Source organism: Marmota flaviventris, chromosome 6, assembly GCF_047511675.1.
Source record: "Marmota flaviventris isolate mMarFla1 chromosome 6, mMarFla1.hap1, whole genome shotgun sequence".
Lineage (NCBI taxonomy): Eukaryota > Metazoa > Chordata > Mammalia > Rodentia > Sciuridae > Marmota > Marmota flaviventris.
In genome coordinates, this window is record NC_092503.1 from 84,148,002 (window position 1) to 84,165,978 (window position 17,977).

Genomic DNA, 17,977 nt, shown 5'->3' on the forward strand with positions numbered 1-17,977 from the left:
GGGGTATTGTCAGAGGAATAAAAGCCACGGGAAGCAAACAAACTGTATTAATGTAACCAGGTATGCCACAGTCAATAAACACCATGAATTTATTGCCAGCCTGGCTTAACGGGGTTCAAGGGCTATTAAGAACTGGTCGCTTCACTGAAAGACTGAAGATGGAAGAGAGTTGGCATTTGTTTTTCTTTTCTTTCTTTTTTACCCGCCTTTGTCACTTACCCTACTAGACGCTAAAGTAAAGCCTTCAGGAAACCAAGCAACGCGGTCGACAGGTCTCAAGTACCCTGAGGTGCCCCCTTGAATCTCTTTGTATTGCATTCCTGTCCCCTGGGAATAAGAGCTCTTGGATTAGTTTGTGGATTTGAGTGTCAGTGTACTCCCAGTCCCAGGTGTATCCTCCTTCCACTTCCCCTTCTCAGCAACCTTAGAAGTTTTGCATAGGATTCCTCTTGCTTTGAGAGGAGGAAGCGTTTTTGCAGTTGTTGGTCTGTGTTGCTGCACTCCTTCGCAGTAATCATTCTCAAATGTATTGTATCTAAGTTTGTGAGCGAGAATGCCTAGAACTAGAGAAGCTTGCACGCCAGTTCCCAATGTGGGCGCCCTCGGGGGCAGACGCCTTTTTCACCCAGTGTGCAGTCTCCAGTCTTACAGAAGCTTGCTACTGGCCTTGGCTCCCTAAGGAGTGACTGCGCAACTCCTGGGCGATCCACGGATTAAACGAAGAATATAAACACCCAGAGTTTCGTGCTCCTCAGTCAGAAACACCGCCATCACAATTTTTAAAAATATTTTTAAAAAAGTAAACACAGAGAGAAAACATCTGGGCGAAACGCAAACCCCAGACAATCTTGCATGGTTTGAAAGGCAGCCCCCCGCCCCCTCCTTCGCCCGCTGTTTTTGTTTGTTTGTTTTTAAATATTGGAACAACTCCTCTGTTGTCCCGGGGGCTTCTCTGGGGGCTTCTCTGGCTGTTCTAGGCTGCAGGGTCCTCCAGGGCGTTCACCCTGAGGACTGGACACCCGGCATAGTCCCTCGGATCTCCCTGCTCCCGGGTTCTGTTCCCACAAGCGTCTGTGAGCCAGGTGGGATTGGGCTTCGTTGTTGTGCATGTGGAGTGGGAGTGCGGGTTTAGGGCAGGCCCGGGGTGGAGACAGATGCTCACTAGCACTGAGGCAAAGTCGCTGCAAACCCGTCTGGGCTGTGTGGCCCACCAATTGGGTTGGGCATGTTAGATTTTTACATCCTTGGAGGCTCTCAGGCTCTGGGGCTTTGTCAGACACTAGAATTGTGAGGATTTGAAGGGGGAAAAGCCTGTGCACTGTGTGGGCTCTTTGTGTGAGCTGCCCAGCTGGACTTCGAGTGGGCCGTGTGTGCTCCGAGAATGTGCAGAGGTGGCGATTCCCATTTTTCTAGATTTTTTTTTTCTTTCAGGCTTCTCTTTTGCTTCCGCTGGCTCTTGCCTGTAGCAGCCTGTGCGTGGGGCGAGGTGAGCCAGTTAGGGTGGGAAAGCGGGCTCTGCACGTTTTTGTCATTCTCAAGGCAAGTTTGGAGGCTATCACACCTACTGGAAGGAAGGTCAGATTTTCAGAGGTCAGCCCAAACAGGAAAGAGAAGCTTAGAAAGGAGACCTGACCTCCTGGCAGTCAATTCCAAGGACGCTACTCCTGGTTGGCTCTCCGCCCAGATACCAGGTAGCTCAACTCGGCAGGGATAAACCCTGGGCTTCAAAGAGGACAAAAAGCTCAGGGCTTGTGCTGAGCGCGTAGACCTGTGTAATTAGAACCTCTCTTGTATCGCTTTTCTGATACCACGATGTGACTGCTGGAAGCACTTTCCCATGCGCCTTGTACAATTTGGCAACGTAGAGTACCAGACACCTTCAGGGCCAAGGGGTGGGGTGCTGGAAGTGGGGGGAGCTGTAAAAAGGGGCAATAATGCTGGCAGAATACCAGGCTCCTTTTGGCGTGTGTGTGTGTGTGTGTGTGTGTGTTTCCTTTGGGAGATGTCTTTTCTCAACTCACTTTCAATTTACTCCTCTTCGTCCCTTTGACCCCAAGGAATTTTAAGAGCAGGGCTGAGTCTGAAGCCTCCGCCTGGGGCTAGGTTTTGCTCCCAATATAGTGAGAAATTTCTGCGGTGGACTGAACTTGTCCCTGAGTGGCTTCCTGTTCTGAAGACCCTTAGGTTTCATAGCTTCCCTTTCCCTCCCTCTCTCTGGGCTCAAATTAAACTTCCCAGTTCCATCCCGAAGCACCAAGGGAGCGGGGCAGGACTGGGAAAGCCATCCCATCTCCTGAGCCCGGTGCGGGCGGCTGTCCGGGTTTCCAATCGCTGCTTGGCGATTGAAAAAGACAGAAGGCCCGCCGCGTGCACAGACAGTTAGTTAATGGAAACCCTGTAAATCGGTTTTAAGTGCACCCAGGACGGAGGGGGAGGAAGGTGGAGGTAACGATGATGGGGGATGGGGATGGGATGTCGTGGGGGTGAATGGGTTACACGTCTAGCAGTTCTGAAAGTAAGAACCGCGTTCCCCCTCTCCATTGTTCTTAATTTAGAAAAAGAAATTTATTAAAGAAAATCGCACCGAGAGGGAAACCCGAACTCCCTAGCCCGCCCCAAGCGGAGGAGTACGCGGCTTCCCTTGGCAGTGAACCCGGCTGCGGCTGTCCCCCTCTCCTCTCCCTCCCTCCTCCCCGCCCCCGGCGGGGCACTGCTACTACGGCGATCGCCACCTCACGCCGAAGGAATGCTCGAAGTATGCACACGTTCCCAAAAGTAGACCTCCTTCACCGCCGGAGAAGCATACATCACCCTGTGGCAGGCTTCCACCTTCTCAGGCGTTTCGTAACCGAGTAAACTGAGAGTGGGAACAGCCCTCTATTAAGTAGCCCGCGGCGCGGAGTCTCTTCCCACTCCGCGAAGGCGAGCCGCCCCAGACGCGTCTGTCCGCCGGCAGCTGCAGCCCCTGGCGGCGGTCTCCGTTTGTCTTGCCGCGCCGGGCGACCCTCTCTGGATCCTCCTCCTCCAGGACCTCCCCGCCGCTGTTCCTATTCCCGCCAGGTGCTCCTGGATCGCACAGCCTTTAAGGCTTGCGGGGGTCACCGCGAGGCTCCGGCTTCTGCGACGTCCGGAAGCTGCCGCCGCTGCCGCTACCTCTGTCACCGCCGCCTCAGGTCAGTTTGATTTCTAACTACTTTATGTGCCCCTAAGACAACTAGGGAAACTTGCTTTTAGCCTGCACTTAGATGGGAGCCATGAAGAATACCGGGCAAGGACCTTGTAGGCTTGTAAGAATGGAGAAGCACTTGAGTTTTGCAGTGATGTACAGGGGTTTTGTGGTTTACTTGGGGTTTTGAGGGAGAAGGGGAAAAAAGTCTTTTCTTAAAAGCTGATGCAGGGCGACTGTTTGCGCGCAAAGCATCAAGTCAAATATTTCCGTTTGTGGGGGGAATTTCATCAATATAGGCTGTCAGTGAAGGGTGCATAGGGTACTGTGGCAGTTCGTCCCTCAGTATCTTAGCGGTATCTTTGCAGGGGAGTGCAGGTGTGAGGCCGGGGCTCTGCGAAGGTATTTTAGTGACGCACGGTGCGGAATTCTTTGGAGAGCCGGCTGACTGCTCTGCAGCTCGTCCAGGCTGCACGGGTGTGGGTGGCATCTCGAGACAGATTCCTGGTGCAGTGTTCTGATTTCTTCTCCGGGGTTTTTCGAAGCATCTGAGATAGTGGGTTAGGCCAGCTCTCGGGGACCCATTCTTGGTCCACTTTTCCCAGTCCCTGGAGAAAACCCCCTCTTTGATCCCCTTCCCGAGTGCATTATTGAGGCCCTACTCAGGGTTGGTGGGACTTTTGAGGCACTCACCACCTCAAATTCTGAGGTGGATTAGAAAGCCCGGGACGCCCAGATCATTTACAGATAGGGGACCTGGAACTTGGAAGACCACAAGACCCAAATCCAGCATCCTCAGTGACCCTCCAGTGACCAGTTCTGGGCTTCTGGAATCCGTACCCCCCAAACCCAGACTAGGCAGTCTTTTAAAGAATGCTGGGGAGACATGGGGCTAGAAAGGACAAGAGCGTTAAGCCAGTCGTTAGCTAAGGTTAGGGTCTCAGTAAGTAGCAGGGACGGTAGAAGGCGGGCATGGGATCTGGAGAGGCTGTGTGTGTGTGTGTGTGTGTGTGTGTGTGTGTTGTGTGTGTATAAAATCTTCTTTAAAAAACTTGACTCTGGAGTTAAGAAATTGGCCTCTTCCAGAGGGGTGGGAGGGAGTGGGGGAAGGGCGAGTTGGCGAAGGGGACCAGTTCCCATAGCGCCCCCCCCCACCCTGAAACTGACTCATTTTCATTCATGAGGGTGAAGTGAGGGAATCCTCACTGCCACGTAGGGGCGGCCACTTTCAGACACTTATGTCTGAGAATGCTCAATGAAGTGTTGCTAAGTATTCAGATAAATGTTTTGGCTAAAAAAGAGAGAAAACTTTCTCTCTCTCTTTTTTCAACATATATGGACAGAATGACTGGCTGGCGGAACTGATTCTGCGTTCAGATACCCCAAAGCGAGATGATTCATTCTTAATGGATATCAGGCAGCCGATAGGTGGCGCTGTAGACCCAGAGAAAAATGCTTCCGCGCCTCAGGTTTTTGTTGAGTTCCCCCCCCCCCCCCTTGAATCTGCACACGATGTTTCGTGGGTCGATTGTCAGCTTTTAACTTTTCACACGTTCGATTGCCAGCTGGGTTGGAAATTATTATGGCAAAGTTAAGGCAAGAACAACGGGCCAGTCTCACCTCTTGCTTTTCACTGGTGTAGAAGAACATTAGAGATATCAGTTATTAATTAGGAAGAATGAAGTTGTAGAGCTCTTGGATCTCTTGAGCAACGCCAAAATTTTAATCTTGGCTTCATAAAAAGGTGCTCTGGGCAATTTGGCACCCCTGATATCAGACATTAAAATGCAATTTACACTAAGGCAGAGGAAAGCTGTCCTAATGCTTTGTGCCAATAATTTGGAAAGACATGGTTGGAGATTTTTATTTATTTATTTTTTTCTCAAGAGGAGTTTGAGCTTTGGCTCATTTTTGGATTCTCAAGCACCAGTCTTTTTCCCCCTCCATTTTGCATGAGGCCTAGCTTGTTGTTGCCTTATTATAATTTGTGTACCTATAGTCAACTCTCATTTTGTGTTTTGCCACTGGAAGCTAGGTCCTAGTTCAGTTCATTCCTGGTAGCTTTTGTCTCTAGATTGGATCTTAGAATATTTTGGGAGATTCCATTCTGTTAACTTGTTTCCCTACTGTGTGTTGGTGTTGGGAAACTACAAAAGATGAATAAGACTCTTTATCTTTAAGGAACTGATAATCTGGTTACAGAATAAGAAAAACTCAGAATAAAACATATTCACTTCTGGAGCACATATAACTGCAACTTTCTAGGATAAATGAATAATTAAATGCACAGATTCATTATTAGCAGATTTTTCATTAAAATGTTTTGGGAAAACAGACAAAGATCTTTTGCCTCTTCCATTGCCCTGTCTCTCTTTATTATGTATTTTAGAGTTGTTTTTCCCTCATCTTGGGTAAAGCATTTATCAGATGTGAAAACAATAGTTAGCAGAAGGGTTAGGTTTCAGCTGGGTCTCACATATTTCTGTATAATCCATTTCAGACCTTCAAGACCTGCGTATTTGTAGGCAGGACAAAATGAGGAAAAAAGAGAGTAAAAGAGGTTTATTATACTTTTCCAAATTACCCTGAGACCACTAAAGTATAGTTACCTAAAGGGTTCAGCAGCTAGGAAAAAGCAGCCAAATAAAATCCCCAGCTGGAAGAGACATTTAGTTGAGTCAGGGATAAAATGACCTCTGAATTAGCCATCACCCAGGATGAAGTCATATGGGGACTGGTAAGGCCTTCCTGAGATGCTATGCAGGGTTGGGCTCCAGGAAAATAGGACCCTCTTTAAACTTGAATTCCCTCTTGGTGCCATGATTAGATTTATGTAGATGAACTTGACTTCCATGGCTCCACAATAGATCCATTATGTGCCGGTTTGGGCTCTGGGATTATTAAGGCAGATTTGGCAGGGTTCTGGATTGTGTCCAGACTCCAGTTCTAGCCTGGTTCCAGACTTGTCCAAACCCGGTTCTGATGCAGTTACTGTTTCCTCCTGCAGGTCTTCATGAGGCTGTGAACACTGAGGTCGAGCATGCGGACCAGGCTTCCCACAGCGCTGGCCGCCCTGGGCGTGGCTTTCCTGCTCCTGTCTAACGTTGAGGCAGAAGGTAAAAGGCTTTTCTTTCCGCCTTCCCGAGTGACACTGCAGAATTCGAGAAAGTTAAAAAAAACAAAAAACAAAACACATCTTTCCACTCTCTATTGCTTGCTCTGTTTCCCCCGCATTTCGTGCTTTCTCTGGTGGTTTCTCTCCTCCAGAGAAACGCCCCCTTCTGAGGTTTGTCCATTTTCCAGCTCTCAGGTCCAGCTCTTTTGTATTCTGCTTAAGCCATTCCGTACAGTGCTGTGTGGTCTCCTTGCTCTTGTCTCTGCGGTGGTGTGCTGTCCACACTGCCACCTCCCTGACGCCTTCCGAGAGGACCAGCCCCCCCTGGCGGGGGCGACGCTGCATCTAGCTCTACCAACAGGACATCTCCGGGTGGCACCCAGGAGCCTCGGAGCGCAGTCGTACTCACTTGTTGGGCCGGTAAACCATCTGAGTCAGGGATGCGTCTTTGATGACAAAACGAAATAAAAGACTCCAACAGCGCCAGGTCTGCGCGTCTTTGTGTTTTGTAGGGAGCCCACTGGCTAGGCGGACCATGCAGGGCAATGGGGTCAGCAGGCAAACCGCTCCCGGAATGGGCGGCAAAAAGAGGTGGGGCCCTGGGCCCCGGGGTGGCTGTGGGTGTTCCAGTGACCTAGGGGCTCTGCTGTCCCTGTTTGCTTCGAAGGGCTCCAAGGCACGTGGCCCAGAACAACCCAGCTCAAGCAGTTTGGATCTGGGCCAAGGTTCCCAGCACGGGAAACCAGTGTGAGCCAAAGGAGCTGGGCACCACTTCCATTGTCCTTCCCTCCTCCTTTGCTCCTGCCTTCTTCCCGGGAGACTTGGGTGCGGCTGACTTTAGTAAGAGGCAGTCAGAGACTCTAGAAGGGTCTCCAGACATGTGACCCTTTGGAAAACGAAGGACTTTTGTTAGACTTTAAACCTGATTTTTTTTTTTTTTTTTTTTGGTGTGCACTTGATGCCTTACTTTCAAGAAATTCACTGAAAAAGCCATTTCTATGCATTAAGTCCGTGAGGACTTTCCTCAAACACCAGTGGAAGAACTAGTCATCTTTTTGTGCAATTTGGGGTAATGTCATAAAAGACATCTCCCCCCCCCCAATTAAAAAATGTTCTTGATGAAGTCAAATGAGAAATTCTGCATGTGACAGTTACTAAAGTTTCAGGGTGGGTTGTGACTTTTTTACAGGTTAGGGGAAAGTGGGGCTATTTTAAAACACTGAGGTTTTGGAAAACTTTCTACAATAAAGCTGCAGGTACAAAAACTAAGATTAGGAAAAACAGAGTCTCCAAAATGTATGCATATTTAGAAAAGTAACAGAAACTGGTTGGCTCTTCTTACTTGATCAGTCTTGTGAATGTAGAGCTTTTTTCAAGTGGCCTCTGTAAAGTAATATTCAGATGAGGTTGCCTTTGGTGCCCGGTTCCTTTGTGGTTGTTAGGAAGGAATTTTATTTGAGGGGGAACTTTTGGAAACACTACTGAAGATATTTTTATATAATTCACTGAAGAGGCCCATTTATTGCTTATTAAGAAAATAGTTATTTGAAAATAAAAGATTTGAGAATTCTTAAAAAAAGAATTAGGTTGGAAATGATGTAAGTGGAAAAAATCAATTCTGAATTGGCTTATGGCTAGCTAGCAAAGTGCAGTTAAAAACAACATTTTACTGTCTAAATTGTTACTTCTGATTATTTCCATATTTCTCACATTTAGTCTTTTTAATTTTCATTAGTTTCCATATGGTGTGGTAGTGATTTCTTACAAACTGTGTCTTTTTTTTTTTTAAATTTCCTACCCCCTTAAGTCAGTATATTTTAGTAAGATTCTAGTTTGGCCTTATTTTCTAGTTTGGCACTGTCAAATAGAAATACAATATGAGCCACAAATGCAACTTAAAAAATTTCTAGTAGTCACATGGAAAAGAAAAAGGAACAGGATAAATTAATTTTTATCATATATATATTTTTAACCTAATATTGTTTCAACATGAAATTAATATAAAGTTATTAGACATTTTGCATCTTTGACTAAGTTTCTGAAATTGGGTGTGTATTTTATACTTGTAGCACATTTTATTTTGGACTGGCTACAGTTTAAATACTTGATAGCCACATGTGGCTGGTTTCTCCTGTGCTGGACAGCATAGCTCTAGTGTTAACTACCAACTAAGTGTCCCCAGGAGCTTGTGAAGGTCCAACAAAATTTGTGGCCAAAGCCTTGTTGGGGACAATGGGCTGGAAACAGAATTTTTCTGAAATCTTTCTGTTGGGAGCATTCAAAATTTCAACTTGCACCCCTGTTTGGTATTATGCCATTTTGATCTTAGTCCTAAAGTATCCAGAGTTACTTTTCTTTCTTTTTTGTGACTCACACTTGAACACTTATATTGATAGTTTTCTCATCATTTTTATTTAATTAATTTTTATGTGTTGAAACCCAGTACTTTTTTGATATTAATTAAAAGTTTTTGGTATTCACTTTTATATTTCTCCATTTAAAAAAACAGAGTTACTGCCTTTGCCCTGTTGTTTTTCTTCTCTGTAGTCATATGATATATTATATTTTTCATACTATTGTATCTATTTCTATAGAAATAACTGAAAATGTGTGTGTTTTTTAACCTTTAATATTTGTAGTAGATATACAATAGACATCAGCAACCTTATAACTAGGTCAGTTCTCTCTGTGGCCTGAATGTGTGAATTATTTTTGGTTTATATATTGCATAGTTTAAAAAAAAATTTTTCAGAAAATTTAATACCTTAACATTTTTTATTTAAAGTTTAATACTCAATATTTCCTGAGACTTGGATACCTTTCTTTTATTTTTTGTGGTACTGGGGGTTGAACCCAGGGCCTCATACATGCTAGGCAAGGAAGTGACCACCATACTATATTCCCAGTCCAGAATTGTACACCTTTCTAATTAATCTAGAATTTGAAATGGAGGAAAATTTTGTGAAACACAGAGTTTTAACTTTTGTCAGTATTATTTATAGCTTATAATATATAATGAAAAATTGGATATTAGCAATTCATCAGTGAGTTGAGGTCATAAGTTTTAATTATCTTGTGTATTGTTTAAGAAGCAAATTAATATGTATTTCCAGAATCCTTTGTCTAGCATATCTTATAACAGAAATTTCAAACTAGAGGAGAATATAGAGATCATTTATGGTAATTATCTTATTTTCCAAATGAGAAAATGAGGCCTATAGAGGTTGAATAACTTGATCAATTAATATAGCTAGGGACAAAGCACAGAGAAGACCCAGGACTTCTAGTGCTGGTTTAGTGCTGTTTTGGCCACACTATGCTTCATTTTTACTGAGCAAGTGGTCAACGTAGTCAGTTTAATGGGAGAAAGCATTTTGTAATGTGTATAATCTCATTGTTTGTCTAAAATGTGAATTTTTCCACTGGTTACTTCTGGCATTTTGTAAACAAAAATTAAATGAATTTTGGTAGCATGGCAAATTTTAAATATATACTAACATTGTATGGAAAATGTGAATTAATGCCTAGGGAATAAACTCATCACACTTTGTACACTTCTAAAAGGCTTTAACATGAAGGTCAAATTCTTTCCAAATACTGGATGACGACTCTTAATTAGTTAATCAACATGATACTTTAGTGTATGTTCTCAATTTTGCTTTATCTGTAACACTTTAGATACATTTATCAAGCATATTAGAATATTTCCCTCTCACTTGTCCATTCATCCACTTAACCATCCATCCATCCATCCATCCATCCATCCATCCATCCATCCATCCATCTATTCATCTCTGCCGTGGTTGGTAAATTCTTGGTCACAGACTCCCATTGGGTGACCTAATAAAAATTATTTTTTATTTATTGTATATCAAGGCACACACCTTAGTTTTAGAATTGATTGAACAAGTGTAAGGTTAATACACCAAATTCTATCTCTATCAGAACTGGAGATGACTGCATACCATGTATTTGTAGTTGACCAGGCATCATTTGTTCTAATAATGGTTTATCATGTAGTAGGAAAATATGTATTCATATATTAACAAACAATGATGTATTAATATTGGGCTCTAAAGTTAATTTTTGGCTGAAATATTTCTTCTTTTTCATTTGATCTAGTATAGTAGAAAACTGTACTTTAAAGTCAAGATCATGGAATAAAAAGTGTTGCTGCCTATTAGCTATGTTAACCTCTTTTGAATTTCCCCTGTGAAAATGCCCACAATTAGGTTGTTATAAGGGAAAAAGCAGGCAGTATAAAAATTGATTAGCTCTTTGCTTATTACATAGAAGACAATCAGCAAATGTTATCTAGTATTATCATTCCTAAAATGTCCTAAATCCTTTCAGCTTATGTAACAAAAATATTATCTGAATGAGACAATTGTAACAGTGTTTTGATAACAAAAAGCATCAATCATAAATATAAAATTAAACTACTTACAAATACTTAAAATTTTAGTCTTAACTATCAGCATTTAGGTTTTATGAATAGATATCAGTTATTTATAATTTTAGTTTTCTTTTGATTCAGATTCTCATTCTTTGTAACTATGGCTTCTTGTAATTATAAACCATATATAACTACTTCATATTTGAAATATTCCAGCATCAGCATTGTTGTTAGGGTATATCTATGATCTATGGCAATGCAATGGTAGTTGTGAATTTTTTTATGTAAGATTTTCAAAATTAATAAAAATATTTTTTGGGGGGCTACCAGGGATTAAACTCCAGGGCACTCAACTACTGAGCCACATCCTCAGCCCTATTTTGTATTTTATTTAGAGACAGGGTCTCACTGAGTTGCTTAGGTCCTCACTGTTGCTGAGGTTGGCTTTGAACTCACAATCTTCCTGCCTCAGCCTCCCGAGTTGCTGGGATTATAGGTGTACACCACTGCACCTGGCTGAAAATATATTTTTTGCATTGATTTAAGTTGAAATGGGTCACATATTCACTCCTACTTTACTATTATTTTTTTCATGAAACAAACAAAAATGTATACACAGAATGGCAATCCTGAAAGGTTGTATATATGACACAATCAGCAGAAAGTGGAAAGGGCTCTATGATTTACACAGGCTAGTTGGCCATTTCCTACTTTGATTACCAAGTACCACATCTGAGTTTCTATGAGCACTTTAAAATCCTCTTAAATGTTAAAGACTTTTCCCCACAGTCAATTTTTCAGTTTATCTGGAATCCTGGTCATTTGGATATCAACAAGGTGGGCCGCTGCTGACCTTCAGCAGTTTTAACCTAATGTCCGCTGCTTCAGGTCAATTTCCTTCCAAGGTTGGTGGTACTATTTTTCCATGTACTGATTTTTTTTTAAAGCATGCTCAGGCCAGTTGTGTCTGCCTTTGCATTAAATTTGTCCTGAGCCATTGCTACTGGAACAATATTTTATAATGATATTCTTAATACCTATTGTCCTATTAACATCTGTTGCATGCTTGTTATACTAAGTGAGGACTTTAGCTAAACTTGTGATATGATTACAGACAGAAGAATGTTCAATAATTAAATATTGCATGTAGATAATTTTTTCTAATCTCACTGCCTGTGTATGGATAGTAAGAAAATAACATTCATTCCTATGCTAGTGTATTCAATAAAAAAATAAAACCATCTCCCACAGTTGCAAGCAGCAGTCCATTAAAGCAATGTTTGCTTAATTTGTTTTATTTTAATTAAAATGTGGTATTAATATTATGTAAATCTCTAACCCCAGTTAAATTGGATGACTCTCAGAGCTACTACTGTGTTTCAATTGACCTCTATAAGGCTCTAAAAGGAGATTGTACTCTCTCAAAACATAGGCAAAAATTCTAACTCACAAGGAATACTTTCAGACTAAAACATTTTAAGAAGAATATGGCTGAAAATCGTCTTACTTATTGCCCTGCTTCAAGTGTAATAATTTTTAATGCATTGACCATGCACTGACAGTGAGTCAGTACAATGCTGCATGATGAGGCATGAACATTGTAGAGAGAATATCATTATAAAATATTTTGGAAATGTCTTTGTGTAATGACTATTGTACATGGAGGCTTTTGTTTATTGTGGGAAACTAAAAACAAGTCAACATTTCATTGACACATGCATGATGCTGTATAATTTTGTATGTAAACTATTCCTTTCTGTACTTTTCAATTATTCCTGTCATTGATTTCTTCAAGTTTTTTATGCACAGTCATGTCTTCAGATTGCTGATTCTTCTCCACTGTTTTCTTTAAGTTCTGTAAATAAATGTCCATAAATATACATTGATGTTGTCTTTTCATAATTAACCATTGTTTTGTAAAGGACCATACTGGCATTTTAACTTAAAATGCCATTTCTAGTATGGAGTATACCTGCTGCAAAGGAAATAATTGTATTGGTTTACACCATGGAAACACATAGCAAGTTGGTGTAAACAGGCAGAATATTAGTTTTCAAAATACCTGTAGATCACTGTTTATATACTTATAAATTATTAACATCTCTTATTATTATGCTTGAATATTTGTCTATATGAATGTGAATATACATTTAAATGTATATTTCCTTGTGAGAAATACCTAAGTTTCCTATGATTTCTCCTTTTCACTAAGATACAGTTTTTATCTCTGCCACAGATTGAGATTTATGAAACAACAATGAATAATAAGGCAACAGTGCAGAGAATGAACCAAAAATATCATTGATTCCTTTCCACATTATGGAAAAGAAAAAGTACTATGTCAATGTTCTAAATTAACTTCTATTGTTGTAAGCAGGTTGTGATTTGGCATGCTTGTTCAAAATGCACTCAGCATGTATTGATATTCTTTTAATTGTTATGTGAATTGTTTGCATATGTGGTTATTATCTGTGATTTCATTGTACTTGTATGTACCTGTAACCAAATATGTTTCTATTATGCTTGATTTTGCTGGCCATTCTTGAATGACCTAGCAACTCAAGAATCCAAAGTGTTTTGTGCCTGTCCTCTGTAATATGTATACTCTCTGATGTTTTGTCATATCTTGTCAGCTTTTAATTTTATTCTTATCCAACAAGATATCTTTTATATTTGTTGGAAACAAATTTATGCAAAGACAACTTTAGTAAGCTTTGCTCAACACAATTCTTTATTAATTATATTGACCATTTTGTGACATTGGAAAATGTAACTAATATCAACTCTCTCTTTTGCAGTTGACCCGCCTTCAGACTTGAATTTTAAAATTATAGATGAAAATACTGTTCATATGTCATGGGCAAGACCAGTTGATCCAATTGTGGGTTACAGAATAACAGTGGACCCTACAACAGGTAAGTTTTGAGATTTGTGTTTTTAGGACAGAGGCATCAAAAATGATAAATCCAGTCTTCTCCCTTTCTCCCATCTTATCACAAGGAAGTCAAGATTTAGCAAGCTTGAGATCTTTGGTTGATGTCACTAGATATTTGGTAGACTGAGGTCCACAGATTTCCATCCCAGTACTTATTTCTGTATTTTGTGGTGTTCAGCTTCCTTAACATGCTTTGCTGTGCTAAGTTGTTATTAACAATGGACTTTTGCATTGTTTAAACTTTATCAGATTATTACTGATAATCTTTAATTTTTTTAAAAATAGAATTCTTCTTGAATTAATATTTTTTCACATTTAAAATGCCAAGCAATGAAGTGAGTTGTTATGCTTTATCCAGTGCCCTATATCTGGTGCTCAGGAAACATTATTCATGATCATGGTGAATGACCATGATGAAAGACAAGAATTTACCTTTGCTAGGTAGATTTTGTAGCTACAGTGGTATTTAGTGTTAATAATGTTTCCCAAGTATGGAAAACCAAACTCTTGGTGATTAACTTTTACTTATAAAAATGGAGTGAAACAATAACAATTTTGAGCACTGGCCACTATATCTGACAGATATGGGTGATACCAATATAACTTATCACTATTGCCTGTTCTTTATCTTTTGGTCTTTAAAAATACCAATAATTAAAAATGCTGTTTATCAATGAGTCTTTTTTAAAATTTGGTTTAAGAACTTAAAAATGGGCCAGGAATTTACTTTTTCCTCTTTGAATCTTTTCTCCCCAAATGTATTTGCAGTTAATTAATTGATCTATTCCAAAGTAGAAAAGCACTCAAATGGGTCTATTCAGTACCCAGATATTAGAAATTGCTGGCTCCCAACACTCAAAAACCTGGCACAATGAGTACCCAATCCAGCATATTCCCAATGCTTTGATGTCTCCTAGGGGCCTAGCTGCTTTTGCATGTTCCACATGTGAGTCAAGAGCATTTCTCAGGGGTTTGTTCCATATGCCACATTTCTTAACTATGTTTTTTTGTTTGTTTGTTTTAGTTGAATATGGACACTATACCTTTATTTTACTTATTTATTTATTTTATGTGGTACTGAGGATCGAACCAGTGCCTTACATGTGCAAGGCAAGAGCTCTACCACTGAGCTACAACCCCCCATTATGTTTTGATGAGAATATGATATAATTAAAAATATTAATACATTTAGTCCCTAGGAATTACCATGTTTTCTGATTTAATTGAGAATCCGAATTTAAAAGAAAGTACATTGTCAATATATTAGTAAACATTCAGGATGCTATACCTTGAAATATTTGGAAGTTAAATCAATTTAGCAGACATTAAGTTACCCTTTAAGACCCTATTTGAGCATGGTATATTATTTCCACACTAGTTGTTTTCTACTGGGGTTAATTTAATTTAATTTTTAAATTTTTAGATACTGGGGATGAACCCAGTGGTGCTTTACCATGGAGCTACATCCCCAGCCATTTTTGTTTTAAGACAGGGTCTCACTAAGTTGCTTAGGGCCTTGCTAATTTGCTGAGGCTGGTCTTGAACTTGTGCTCCTCCTGTTTCATCCTCCTGAGTCACTGGGATTATACGTATATGTTACTGCACCAGGCCTAGTGGTTAATTTTAATCTATAATATTGTGTTTTCTGAGGCTGGAGTTGTGGCTCAGTGGTAGAACGCTCGCCTAGCATGTGCGAGGCCCTGGGTTCGAACCTCAGCACCACATAAAAATAATTAAATAAAATAAAGGTATTTTAAAAAAAAGATTGTGTTTTCCTTGAATTTATTTCTATCTCTTTTTCTTTCTCTTTGCTTTCCTCTAATGCGTAACTTAAAATTAAATTATTTCTGCTTTATATCTCATTTATAACAACTTTAAAAATCTACCATCTGTCTTTAAAACCAGTGAGATTTTTGGTTTGTTATTTTGATATAACTTAAATCTAGAAGAATCCTGAGCCTTCAAAAAGTATTGAAAATGATTGTAATGAATAAAGGCAATGTCACTAAATTTATTGCATTTCTAAAATTCAAGGTTTTAATCTTGATAGATGATTAAAAATAATGTTTGAATATCCTGAAAAATGCATATATTGAATTTTTCAAATTTTTTAGTACATTTGGAAATTGCAATATATTGTGTTGTGTTATATTTTAAAAAGGTTTCATTGCATTCATATTGTCTCTTCCATATTTCCAGATGGGCCCACTAAAGAATTTACCCTTGCAGCTAGTACCACAGAAACTTTATTGTCAGACCTTATACCTGAAATAGAGTATGTGGTAACAATAACTTCATATGATGAAGTAGAAGAAAGTGTACCAGTAATAGGCCAACTAACAAGTAAGTTCACATATACATTCAAACTTTTATATTTTTATTCTGAAATATGTTTTTCTATCTTCAGATTTAATCTCTTATTATATAGAGTACATTTGCTATTATTCATGGATGCAAATAAATTCATTCCTGGTTTATAACCCTGGTCTCTGGAAGCAGCAGGAATGTTCTAAATGAACATTATTTAGAACACAAAATTTATAGGCAAGAGTGCTAATGTCTTTTTGAAATATCTCTAATATTTCACTAAAAATAATCCATTGCAAGGAACTGCTTGTTTGGAAGTCTGACCAGGAGGGCATAACCATACTTTTGAAAGACCATAGCAAAATAAATATATTTATTCTCTTTTAATGAAACATTTGTTTGAATTAATTTTCTTTTCTAATAATGAGGTTTTGATTTAGTTCAAACAGGTGGTCCTCCAAAGCCAGGGGAGAAGAAACCTGGAAAAACAGAGAAACAAAGTAAGTGTTTCCATATGCTTTTGCTGGGATTTGAAGTTGTAAGTGTAGTAACAAGTGGATGTGCCAATTATATACAAAGATTGATCTTATTTCTGTATTTTATAAGGTTTATCTAGAAGGAGCACAAATGATATGAGAGAAATGTATAACTAAGTACTTATAAAAAAGTTCTGACTTTTTAGTTAATTTTTCATTCTAAACACACTGATAAAAATAAGTGGGACTTAGAAATATATAAGAAATGTAAGGCTGGAGAAATGTCCTTAGTTATTGTCTGACACAATTCATTTGCTGCCACGAAAATGCACGTCCAAGTCCAGGCATATGTTATGTTCATCTCCAGGGTATTTGTGTTGTCTTAGTTGGCAGTTTTTCCAACCTTTTCAGAGATTCTGTGAGACATCTCTGCTATATTGTTGCATTTGTAATCAGATAAAAGCAATTTCAGGTTTTGTGATTATCAGCTTCCTTTTATGTTATCCTGCTTTGTCTGACTTACTAGGATGAACATTTAAGGGATTTCTTGAACTACTAATTTTGCCACTTTGTAAAAGTTGAATTTATGACCTAGAATGACAAGAAAATATTATAAACACAAAGCCTCTCTACCTGGAAGTTTTCCCTCCAGATCACTATTTATTATTCTTTCAGCAGTCTAAGAATCTGGAATGAAGTTTATAGTATTAAGTTACAATGCTAATATTTTCCCCAAACCATCAATATTTATTCTGCATCAAAGCATTATGCCCCCAATAGACTTTTTAATTTGCTTAAATTGACTTATTAAATAGTGTGCAAAAGTTTTCTAAGCATATCAACTGTATTTGGCTTGCAAAATTTTCCAGGACCCTTTTCTTCCTCATCCTAGCCAAATACTTCTTTTATTATCTATAGCATGTCTTGCAAGAACAAAAATATCTTCAGAAAATCTACTCTGTGTTGCCTTGCAAATAGAGATTTTCATGAAAACTGACCTGCCCCCTCCACTGTAGAGAGAAGGAAAGATGACATCCAGTTATAAAAGTCAATCTTTGTATTTCAGTACTTTAAGGATTTCATATGAATTATCTATTTTGGAATAAAATGATTATTTCTCCTCTGTTCAGTAAGTAGGTTTGTCAAATTTGAATACATTGATAATTAGGACAAGATGTTTTGGTTACTTTGCACCATTTTATGCTTATTTTTACTTCTGTTAGGTTCCATTAACTATTTAGACTAACCCTATTTCAAATTAGACAATTACATTAACAAATATACATTAGTTTTTTAAAAATTAAATTGCATTTGCTTGAATTGCACAATTACTTTGGATTTATTTGTTGATAAATACCAAGGAATAAAAAAAGTTAAACTTATATTTCTTTTGTATATTTCCAAGATACTTTATATAATTTTTACTTGGAGAGAAGATTCAGAATATAGTTCATAAAAGTAGATAAGTTGATAGCAAAAATGCTTGGACCACAGTTTCCTAGATAGCACATCAATTACATGTTTAGTTATCTCTTAATGCAGAAAGTCTTTTTTTGGGGGGGCAGGGGGTACCAGGAATTGA

General features: G+C 39.3%; 1 protein-coding gene across 4 annotated transcripts in view; it reads left to right on the forward strand.

The window, feature by feature from the left end:
* Positions 1-2,711: 2,711 nt before the first annotated feature.
* Positions 2,712-17,977, forward strand: part of Col12a1 (collagen type XII alpha 1 chain) — a 111,425-nt gene continuing 96,159 nt past the window's right edge. For 3 of the 4 annotated variants that reach the window (XM_071613253.1, XM_071613254.1, XM_027928271.2), the window contains exons 1-5: positions 2,712-3,173; positions 6,174-6,282; positions 13,476-13,592; positions 15,812-15,955; positions 16,360-16,419. In XM_071613253.1, the coding sequence (XP_071469354.1) occupies positions 6,207-6,282; positions 13,476-13,592; positions 15,812-15,955; positions 16,360-16,419 (397 nt within the window). In that variant the 5' untranslated portion in view covers positions 2,712-3,173; positions 6,174-6,206. The remainder of the gene's footprint in view (positions 3,174-6,173; positions 6,283-13,475; positions 13,593-15,811; positions 15,956-16,359; positions 16,420-17,977) is intronic. The other variant, XM_071613255.1, reaches the window with a different exon arrangement.